This window comes from Anolis carolinensis, chromosome 6 (assembly GCF_035594765.1).
Source record: "Anolis carolinensis isolate JA03-04 chromosome 6, rAnoCar3.1.pri, whole genome shotgun sequence".
Taxonomy (NCBI): Eukaryota; Metazoa; Chordata; class Lepidosauria; order Squamata; family Dactyloidae; genus Anolis; species Anolis carolinensis.
In genome coordinates this window covers 119220578-119232075 of record NC_085846.1, presented here as the reverse complement: position 1 = coordinate 119232075, position 11498 = coordinate 119220578, and the positions used below count along the sequence as shown (strand labels likewise).

The following is an 11498-nucleotide window of genomic DNA, read 5'->3' as shown; positions in this document are numbered from 1 at the left end:
GCCTTTTGCGTGTCAGTGGCAGCGGCTGCTGTGTTGCAGCCACACACAGCTGCGCAGTTGCCGTGGCAACAAGGCCCGGGTTCCCAAACTGGGAAGGCGAGGACATGGAGAAGACGAGGAGGAGGAGAAACGACACCCGGGGCAGTCGGAAGGGTAAGAGGAGCACCAGGACGGAGCATTGACACATTGGAGAGGGTTCCTGTGCCTTGGCAGTTGCACAGGGGTGGCATCTCAGGCATCCAGGTAAGAAGCCACACCTGATGAAATCCCTTCTCCGGCACCTCCCTGCAAAAGCGCAGGAGACGCCCTGAAAACCAGGGCCCGGTGCAAGGCTGGTCCACGTTACCGTGGAGACGGGATGCAGCAAGCCGAGGGTGATGCTGGGGATGGAGACGGGAGCAGACGGACCACAAAACTGGGAGACAGAAGGCCGTGGTTTATTCTAATATTATGATGGGAGAATTCTGCATTTGACACACTCTGTGCCGAATATGCTGCTTTGGGTCTTAAGGGCCTTCCAAGCCAGAATATCGAGGCAGAAAATCCCACAATATCTGCGTTGAATGTGGGGTTATCTGAGTCCACACGGCCACATATTTCAGTTCAAAGTAGAAAATGTGGGATTTTAGTCAGCTGTGTGGAAGGGGCTTCAGTTAAGAGAAAAGAGCATAATAATAATAATAATAATAATAATAATAATAATAATAATAATAATAATAATAATAATAAAGGCCACCCTACTGGGATCTGCACGCATCATCCGAAAATACATCACACAGTCCTAGACACTTGGGAAGTGTTCGACTTGTGATTTTGTGATACGAAATCCAGCATGTCTATCTTGTTTGCTGTGTAATAATAATAATAATTATTATTATTATTATTATTATTATCATTATTATCATTATTATCATTATTATCATCATCACACAGTCCTAGACACTTGGGAAGTGTTCGACTTGTGATTTTGTGAAACGAAATCCAGCATGTCTATCTTGTTTGCTGTGTAATAATAATAATAATAATAATAATAATAATTATTATTATTATTATTATTATTATCATCATCACACAGTCCTAGACACTTGGGAAGTGTTCGACTTGTGATTTTGTGATACGAAATCCAGCATGTCTATCTTCTTTGCTGTGTAATAATAATAATAATAATAATAATAATTATTATTATTATTATTATTATTATCATTATTATCATCATCACACAGTCCTAGACACTTGGGAAGTGTTCGACTTGTGATTTTGTGATACGAAATCCAGCATGTCTATCTTCTTTGCTGTGTAATAATAATAATAATAATAATTATTATTATTATTATTATTATCATTATTATCATCATCACACAGTCCTAGACACTTGGGAAGTGTTCGACTTGTGATTTTGTGAAACGAAATCCAGCATATCTATCTTGTTTGCTGTGTCATAATAAAATAATAATAATAATAATAATAATAATAATAATAATAATAATAATAATAATAATTATTATTATTATTATTATCATCATCATCATCACACAGTCCTAGACACTTGGGAAGTGTTCGACTTGTGATTTTGTGAAACGAAATCCAGCATATCTATCTTCTTTGCTGTGTCATAATAAAATAATAATAATAATAATAATAATAATTATTATTATTATTATTATTATTATTATCATCATCACACAGTCCTAGACACTTGGGAAGTGTTCGACTAGTGATTTTGTGAAACAAAATCCAGCATATCTATCTTGTTTGCTGTGTCATAATAAAATAATAATAATAATAATAATAATAATAATAATAATAATAATAATAATAATAATAATAATAATAGGGTATTTTTCATCAATGTGCCATCCCAGGTGACAGTCACATTGACGAAAGACAACAGGAAAAACTCAGCTGCTCTCAGGACCTCAAGATTGAACTGCAAAGACTCTGGCAGAAACCAGTGCAGGTGGTCCCGGTGGTGATCGGCACACTGGGTGCCGTGCCAAAAGATCTCAGCTGGCATTTGGAAACAATAGGCATTGACAAAATCACCATCTGCCAACTGCAAAAGGCCACCTTACTGGGATCTGCAGTATCATCCGAAAATACATCACACAGTCCTAGACACTTGGGAAGTGTTCGACTTGTGGTTCTGTGGTACAAAATCCAGCATATATATACAGTAGAGTCTCGCTTATCCAAGCTAAACGGGCCGGCAGAAGCTTGGATAAGCGAATATATTGGATAATAAGGAGGGATTAAAGAAAAGCCTATTAAACATCAAATTAGGTTATGATTTTACAAATTAAGCACCAAAACTTCATGTTATACAACAAATTTGACAGAAAAAGTAGTTCAATACGCAGTAATGTTATGTTGTAATTACTGTATTTACGAATTTAGCACGAAAATATCACGATATATTGAAAATATTGACTACAAAAATGGCTTGGATTATCCAGAGGCTTGGATAAGCGAGGCTTGGATTAGTGAGACTCTACTGTGTGTGTGTGTGTGTGTGTGTGCACATGCGCACATATGCACATGCGCACACACACACGTCCTTGCAGACAGTCAGTTCTCTCACACCAGCAGCGACTTGCAGTTTCTCAAATCGCTCCTGACATGGAAAACAAAATCCAGCATATTGTTCAGAGTCATTTGCCATCCTTGGCTCTTAAAAAAGGATGCCCCCCTGGCAAGAGACAAACCTTTCCAATGCTAATTAGGGTGATTAACTGAAACATTAACGCTGGCTTCCAACTGACAAAGGACTCTTGTCACACCCTGGACTCTCCACAGATATATATTTTTTCCTTCCTTGCCCAGTTTATCCATGCCTCACAGCCTCTGAGGATGCCTGCCATAGATGTGTGTGAAACGTCAGGAGAGAATACTTCCGGAACATGGCCACACAGCCCGAAAGACATACAACAACCCTGTGATCCCAGCCATGAAAACCTTCGACAACACATTGATCTAATTTCGCTAGGAAGGGAGTTCCACAGCCGAGGGCCCACCACTGAGAAGGCCCTGTCTCTTGTTCCCGCCAATCACGCCTGCAAAGGAGGTGGGACTGAGAGCAGGGCCTCCCCAGATGATCTTAACTTCCGAGATGGTTCATAGGGAGAGATATGTTCAGACAGGTAGGCTGGGCCAGAACTGTTTAGGGCTTTATAGACTAAAGCCAGCACTTTGAATTGTGCTCGGTAGCAGACTGGCAGCCAGTGGAGCTGACATAACAAGGGAGTACAGATTTTCCTGTACTGCTTCTTTACCTCTTATTCTGCACTGCCTTTCCGTATCTGCATCCTCTGCTCCATCCTCCCCAAGTTGAGCACCATTAATTTTGGGGGAGAAAGATGACTGAGGCAAAGAAAGTATTGAGTAGTTCTGACTTTTTCTCCTTTCCAGAAACTCTTGTTTTGAAGTCCAAAACACCTGGAGGGAGGGCCCAAGTTGGCCCGTGCCTGTGTTCATGAAAGCCTTTTAAACCAGACTAAAGCCACTGTCTTGAAACAGAGCCGGGCCTCCCCAGATGATCTTAACCTCCAAGATGGTTCATAAAGGGAGACACGTTGGGACAGGTAAACTGGGCCAGAACCGTTTAGGGCTTTATAGGCTAAAGCCAGTACTTTGAATTGTGCTTGGTAGCCAACTGTCAGCTAGTGGAGCTGATGTAGCAGGAAGTACAGATATTCCTGTTCTGCCTCTTTACCTCTTATTCTGCACTGCATTTTCGTATCTGCATCCCTTGCTCCATCCTCACCAAGTTGAGCACCATTAATTTTGGGGGAGAAAGAAGACTGAGGCAAAGAAAGTATTGAGTAGTTCTGACTTTTTCTCCTTTCCAGAAACTCTAGTGACGAGTGCCATGTTGCCCTTCGTGATTCTCATCTAAAGCAGAGGAAAGAGTCAAAGGCTCAGGATCGGGCGCACTCCTGGCCGATCGTCTGTGTTGGCTGTGAAACGAAGAAGGTGCCGCGGAGCTGAAGGGAGAGAGGGCGTTTCCGTGTTCTAAGTGGCCCCAGTGACACCGCCAAGGATGGAAAACCGGGCGGAGAAAGGCGAGGAGGCATCTGAGAATGTGAAGATCACGTCCCAGCTGCTGAAGGCCAAGACGGGGGAGTTTGACCTGGAGTCCATCCTGCTGCTGAAGCTGCGCGGCCTGGGCATCTCGGACCTGGGCTGCCTGGGGGAGTGTGCCGGCCTGGAGTGGCTGGACCTCTCGGGGAACGCCATCTCCCACCTGGGCCCGCTCTCCTCGCTCAAGGCCCTGGCCGTCCTGAACATCTCCTCCAACCGCGTCTCCAGCCTGGAGCCCCTGGCCGGGTGCGAGAACCTCCAGAGCCTCAACGCGGCCGGGAACCTGCTCGGCGGGGTCCAGCATCTGCAGTGCCTGGTGGGGCTGCGGCACCTGGAGAACATGCGCTTCGCCAACCCCATGGGCCGCCTCAGCAACCCCTTCTGCGCCTCCCCCGGGTACCGCGCCGCCATCGCGGAGATGTTCCCCGGGGTCAAGGTCATCGATGGGGAGAGGGTCTCCGGCCGGGGCAGCGAGCTCTACCAGCTCTGCAAGGACCTAGACAACTCCCTGAAGCGCTTCCACAGCCCCGGCCGGGCGGGCCACGCGGAGCTGAGCGGCCTGAGCAAGCCCTGGGTGGAGGAGGGCTACTGGGACGTCCGCCCGGCCAGGAGGAGCTCCATCGTGGAGGAGGCCTACAAGCAGTTCAGCGAGGCCCTCCAGGAATGCCGGGAGCTGAGCAAGCGGGCCGACGACACCATCTCCCAGGCCGAGCGGGCACTCAACATCCGCCCCGACGCCAACTCCTATCTGTTCTGAACCGTCCCAGGCTTCCCTCTCCTCGGTATTGGCCAAGCCATTTCTCGATGACTCCATTCCCAGTCTTCTCCCAGCTCAACAGGACCAAGCTCTTCTCGGGCTCATCCCACCACAGGAGAAGGCTTCCTGGAAGTCCATGGCCAGTGGATGGGGATAACCATGCCCAAGCCCACAATATGCCCAGAGTTTCAGTTCACACCCATGGTCTTAAAAAAATAAGCTGGTAGAGCATTATACAAATAAAGTATTATTATTATTATTTTATTAGTAGTATACCCATGGTCTTCTTTTTTTAAAAAAAGCTCATAGAGCGGTATACAAATAAAGCTATTATTATTACAGTAGAGTCTCACTAATCCAAGCCTCGCTTATCCAAGCCTCTGGATAATCCAAGCCATTTTCGTAGTCAATATTTTCAATATATCGTGATATTTTGGTGCTAAATTCATAAATACAGTGATTACAACATAACATTACTGCGTATTGAACTACTTTTTCTGTCAAATTTGTTGTATAACATGAAGTTTTGGTGCTTTATTTGTAAAATCATAACCTAATTTGATGTTTAATAGGCTTTTCTTTAATCCCTCCTTATTATCCAAGATATTCGCTTATCCAAGCTTCTGCCGGCCCGTTTAGCTTGGATAAGTGAGACTCTACTGTATTATTATTATTATTATTATTATTATTATTATTATTATTATTATTATACAGCAAACAAGTTAGATATGCTGGATTTCGTATCACAAAATCACAAGTCGAACACTTCCCAAGTGTCTAGGACTGTGTGATGTATTTTCGGATGATGCACGCAGATCCCAGCAGGGTGGCCTTTTGTATTATTATTATTATTATTATTATTATTGTAGCATCTCACTTATCCAACATAAACGGACCTGCAGAACATTGGATAAGCAAAGATGTTGGATAATAAAGAGGGATTAAGGAAAAGCCTATTAAATGTTAAATTATGTTATGATTTTACAAATTAAGCACCAATAATAATAATTATTATTATTATTTTATTCTTATACTCCGCCCCATCTCCCCGAAGGGACTCGGGTCGGCTTACATGGGGCCAAGCCCAGTCATCGACAATATAAAAACAAGACAATAAAACAGATCAAACAACAATAAAAACAAGTCATAAAAAATCACATACAAAAAACATAATGATAAAATCTTGGAAAACATGTTTTACAACAAACTGACAGAAAAAGCAGTTCAATACACGGTAACGTTATGTAGCAATTACTTTATTTACGAATTTAGCACCAAAACATCGCAACGTATTGAAAACATTTGACTATAAAAACATTAACTACTAAGAAATTGACTACAAATAAAGATAGAATTGCATACAATGAACTTACAGTAGCAACATTGCTGGAAATTAAATCCATAAAAAGTTTGATCCTTGCTGCCTAGAGAAACAGCTGTGGATCAGGGCGAGAGGCAAACTGCATTGGATAATCCAGAACGTTGGATAAGCGAGTGTTGGATAAGTGAGACTTTACTGTATTATTATTATGACATCCTTTGTGACAGCTCAGCTCACATCTGGGTCTTTTTGGTTGTTCCTGTATAACACTTAAACACAAAACCACAATAGATGTAGACACACTACACACTTATATCAGGTTTGTGCTACTTGAATTCATCTTCTGGAATTCTGGGATTTGCTGTTTCCTGAGATGCTTCACATTCTCTACCTGGGAGCTCTAATGCTGTTGTTGAAGGGATTCCATTACAGACGCCTGAGTCTTTCATCAGACTATAAATCTCTAGACGCAATAGGTTTGTGCTACTTGAATTCGTGCTCTGGAATTCTGGGATTTGCTGTTTCCTGAGATGCTTCAAATTCTCTATCTGGGAGCTCTAATGCTCTTGCTGAAGGGATTCTGTTACAGAACTATAAATCTCTGGAATCAGTAGGATGAAGCTGTGGAAGTGAAAGGGAATCATAGCACGATCGTTGTGTCCAATGTGGATTCTCCCAGCGTTCACAACACACACTGCTTCAATTTCTGGAAATGCCACTGACCAGACCCGGGGACTGAATTCTTAATTCTTGGCTTCTCTTTTAGCAGCTTCTAAATCTACGAACGGACTTAAATAGAATTGTGTTGGGTCAAGAAAGTGAGCCAAGAATGCCCTCACTGCACTGTGGCATTGGTTTCATAGCACTTCAACTGTCATGACTGTATGTTGTAGACAACTGGCATATGTTGTTTGGGGAATTGAAATGCTGGAATTTGAGGTCCACCACCACCAAACTACAAAACCCAGGCTTCTATATGACAGAGCGATGATTGTGAGGAGCAAGGAAACCATTATGAAGGTGGAAGCTTTGGATGGATGGTCAAGAAGGACAGCATCCCAGACCTCTGAGAAGAAGGAGAACTTGGAAGTGGCAGGGAGGGTGGGCCTGGGTTCGAGTCCTCTTCCATCCTTGGAGGACTGGGTCAGTTTTGCACCGTGAAATAAACCTGACGTTTCTCTACCTGCATCTGCCTTGGCTTCTCTTGATCTTCTCCATCAAATAGCCTCCTACTTCAGCACCTGTGTTGTGCTCTTCTTCCAGACCGAAACCTGTCCCAGAAGCGATGCCCATGGAGACAGCAACTAAATCTGGATCTACACAACCATATAATCCAGATTATCAAAGCGGACAATCCAGATTATCACTGAACTGGATTATGTGAGTCTACGCCAGGCATGGGCAAGCTTGGGCCCTCCTTCCAGGTGTTTTGGACTCCAACTCCCACCATTCCTAACAGCCGGTAGGCTGTTAGGAATGGTGGGAGTTGGAGTCCAAAACACCTGGAAGGAGGGCCCAAGTTTGCCCATGCCTGGGCTATACTGCCAGATAATCCAATTCAGCACAGATAATCCAGATTAAATATGGCAGTGTAAATGGGTCAATGAAGCTGAGCATTTTCTAATTTAAATGAGCAAATTAATGCAATTGATATGTTAACTTTGCTGATTTTAAGTTTGACTTTTAGCATCGGCTCAATCCTAGGTTTAATTACAATGCATACTCGAGTATAAGCCGAGTTTTTCAGCCCTTTTTGGGGCTGAAATAGCCCTCCCTCGGCTTATACTCGAGTCAGCGTCCTGGGTGGCTTATATTCGGATCGTCTTATACTCGCGTATATAGGTAATCAGAGTTGGACAGTCTTATCTTATTAAAGTCTTGTTATCTTAAATTACAATTTTATGTAAATATTCAAAAACATTGCCTCAATTAATGTAGTTTAATTGCTATCTTTTTAAAAAATTTACCAGTAGCTGCTTTGTTTCCCACCCTCGTCTTATACTCGAGTCAAAAAGTTTTCCCAGTTTTTTGTGGTAAAATTAGGAGTCTTATATTCGGGCTGGCTTATAATAGAGTATATACGGTAATTGGAAACTTGCCGATCTCTAGTTATAGGAACCCAAGGTGGGTCAAGTTATGAATTAATTAACTGGCAAAATGGGCTAAAGAGCTGACCAATTTTATATTTTCTTGGTTGTCAGAATCGGAGAATTAGGGAAGGATAGAGCAGGAAAGAGCATCAAAGGTCCATCAGGAAAGCTTTTCTCATGTCCCAGAAAACTGCATTCTGACACTCATTGCTTTCCTCTTGACAGACAGATATCCACTTGAGCCCTTTTAGGGGCTGATGCTTGCCAGTGACCCTCTGCCCCCCGTTTTCCCCATCTTCTTCAGTCCTGGGCCAAAGACCCGTTTGCTTTCCCGAGAAAAATCTCACAAAAATCTTTAACCAACTTACCCCAATTTCCGAGCCTCTGTGAAAAATTTGGGAAGAGAAGATGTCTACATCATCTCAGTCTAGGGGCCCATCCAGACAGTACCTTTATCCCCGGAGCTCCCACGTCAAAATGAAGGGTGGCCCAATGCCACTCGCTCAAAACGCGGGAGCAATTGCTACAAACGGCAAAAAACCGCGAGATCTTCAGGTGCAGGAATATCCCGGTCCTGTGCATCTTCGAATGACTGTATGTCCCTACACTTGGAAAACATGGGATTTTTTTAAAATCTCGGTTTATTCCCGGGTTATAAATGTTGGTTCTTGATTGGTCGTATCCTAAAAACATGGCAACAGTTGACTAGAGGGCAAAAACTTTATCCTGGCAAGAGAAACTTCGTCCTCCACATGTTTAACGAAATTAAAGTTTTGGCCATGTAATCAACTTTTCCCTGTTTTTATGATAAAAGCAGTGAGGAACAGACATGTATAACCCATGAACATCACCCTGTCATTCTCAGGCACAAGTACACGGCCAAAATTGTCTGCACAGATGGCCAGCTCTATAATCCAGGAATGGAACTTATACAATGATTTGGATTTTCACATACAGTAGAGTCTCACTTATCCAACATAAACGGTCTGGCAGAACGTTGGATAAGCGAGTATGTTGGATAACAAGGAGAGATTAAGGAGAAGCCTATTAAACACCAAATTAGGTTATGATTTTACAAATTAAGCACCAAAACATCATGTTATACAACAAATTTGGCAGAAAAAGTAGTTCAATATGCAGTAATGCTACGTCGTAAGTACTGTATTTACAAATTTAGCACCAAAATATCATGATGTACTGAAAACATTGACTACAAAAATGTGTTGGATAATCCAGAGCATTGGATAAGCGAAAGTTGGATAAGTGAGACTCTACTGTATTCACATCTTAAGTTTCTTTTTAAAAAAATTCCAGCGGACATCCCGCAGCGGCCATCTTGGGGACTGCAAAATCCCAGGGCAAAGCAGCAAGCGTGGACGACGGAGGCAGAAATCCCAGGATTGACAGGTCTGTATATGGACCTCTTCTCAGGTCCTGGATTTTTTTTTTGCCCCGACTAAACCCGCATTTTGGTGCTGTCTGGAAGCGCCCTAGGAATTCCCCTTGAAGTAACTACACATCACGAATGGGGTGGTGCCATTTTATTGTGCGGATAAGGGGGAAAAATAGAAAATCCCAGAGTCGGGCTTAAGAAAGAGCTGTCGATGGGAGAAGCGTCAGGTGCCTGTGGCTTTGTTCCTGTGGTGCCGAGACTGGATCGCCCTCTGTTTACCTCCATGACAGGACAAGATCCCGCTCAACGAGGGTCCATCTAGGAGGAGAAGAGAGGGTTATGCCAGGTGGAGGCTCCCATGTACCCCCTTACCAACAATAAACAGGTGGAAATGGGGCATATTTTATTTATGTCAGGAGCAACTTGAGATACTGCCCACGAAACCGTCCTAGTATTTTCTGTCAGTCGTGGGAGTTCAGTGTGTGAAGTTTGGTTCAATTCCATTGTTCACAGAGTTCCGAATGCTCCTTGATTGTAGGGGAACTACACATCCCAGAAACTACAACTCCCAAATGACAAAAACAATCCCCTCCCAACCCCACCAGTATTCAAATTTGGGGCTATCTGGTATTTGTGCCAAATTTGGGTCCAGTGAATGAAAATATATCCTGCATCTCAGATATTTACATTACGATTCATAACAGTGGTAAAATGACAGCGATGAAGGAGCAACGAAAATAATGTTATGGTTGGGGTGTCACCACAACATGAGGAACTGTATTAAGGAGTTGCGGCATTAGAAAGGTTGAGAACCACTGAAATAAGGATTTAAGGAACCACTGAAATAAGGAACCACTGAAATAAGGATTCAAGTTTCTTCTTGAAAGCAGCAATGAGAAATTTCAGCAGCTTAGGACTTTTGCTGCAGAAAAGTTGCACGCCTGTTTCATAAAGAAACAGCATTTTCAGTACAAGAAACTGTTGTGGTAATCTCTGAGCGATTAGACTCAATTCAACCCTCTCTGGGGGAGATTCCACCAAAAATCAGCAGAGTAGCAAAAGCAAAGCTTTCAAATGCAGCAGTTACTTACACGGGGTGAGCAAGAGAAGCCTTTGACCATTTAGGATTGCAATGGACTGCAGAGTCTCAGTAAAAGTTCAAAAAGTATTTATTCAGGTAAAAGGAACTCCATTGTAGATAGAAAGGCTTGGGAGCTGTCTAGTCTACTCTAGACTGGTTTCTAAGGAAAAATAAGAAAGGAAAAATAACAAACATCTAAATAGTTACATCTTGCCAGGAGGGATGGCGAGACGTGTTGTTAGCTTGAAGAACAAAGGGAGAAGAGACTGAACCAAAATGGTTCCAGTTTATTGGGGCCATAAAAGACATTCTGACCAATGAGAAGTTAGTGTCCCTAAAGATTCACATTTCTACTAACTTCAAAGTAAGGGATGTGACGTAAACAGGACAGAGTGAAACACAGTAAAGCCTGTCTCGGCATGCTTTGGAAACAGGGAAAGGATTCCCTCAATCTAACTCTATCATCTATCTAACTACATCTAGACTTGAGTAGTCCAGGGTGATTCCCAACAGAAACATCATTTTCTATGCAGGAAGCATTATTTCAACATAGCAATATTAATTCCTGTGCAGAGCGCCCACCCTTGGCCTCACGGAAGCCCCCTGGAAAAGGCAAACTGGCCCGGCAGGTACAATCCGTTGGCTTTCTTGACCCTTTCACACTCTTGGGCGTGCCTCCGCTTCGTCTCCTGGGGACAAGACAAAGGGCACGGATGAAATGACAAACCTCTGGGGCAAAGCAGCCGGGGTGAAGCCCTACTACATTGGTTTAGTGGAGA

At 43.1% G+C, this 11498-nt stretch overlaps 2 protein-coding genes across 5 annotated transcripts in view; one reads left to right on the top strand and one right to left on the bottom strand.

Moving 5' to 3' along the window:
- On the top strand, positions 1 to 5098 carry lrrc61 (leucine rich repeat containing 61). 3 transcript variants are annotated; one of them, XM_062983711.1, is made up of 3 exons: positions 12 to 243; positions 3406 to 3578; positions 3846 to 5098. In XM_062983711.1, exon 3 carries the CDS (start codon positions 4037 to 4039, stop codon positions 4832 to 4834), a length of 798 nt encoding a protein of 265 aa, XP_062839781.1. In that variant the 5' UTR covers positions 12 to 243; positions 3406 to 3578; positions 3846 to 4036; the 3' UTR covers positions 4835 to 5098. The 3 variants fall into 3 exon arrangements, with proteins under 3 accessions (XP_062839779.1, XP_062839781.1, XP_062839778.1); XM_062983709.1 differs by lacking the exon at positions 3406 to 3578 and having other exon boundaries at positions 1 to 153; XM_062983708.1 differs by lacking the exon at positions 3406 to 3578.
- A 4671-nt stretch (positions 5099 to 9769) lies between these two features.
- rarres2 (retinoic acid receptor responder 2) overlaps positions 9770 to 11498 on the bottom strand; it is a 13110-nt gene continuing 11381 nt past the window's right edge. For both annotated transcript variants that reach the window (XM_062983714.1, XM_008122995.3), the window contains exons 4-5: positions 11302 to 11408; positions 9770 to 9956 (exon numbers count right to left, since the gene is read on the bottom strand). In XM_062983714.1, the coding sequence (XP_062839784.1) occupies positions 11310 to 11408 (99 nt within the window). In that variant the 3' untranslated portion in view covers positions 9770 to 9956; positions 11302 to 11309. The remainder of the gene's footprint in view (positions 9957 to 11301; positions 11409 to 11498) is intronic.

What these genes read in the sequence shown, in the direction of transcription:
- lrrc61 (XM_062983709.1), top strand. Translation starts at nt 4,037, where the DNA reads ATGGAAAACCGGGCGGAGAAAGGCGAGGAGGCATCTGAGAATGTGAAG.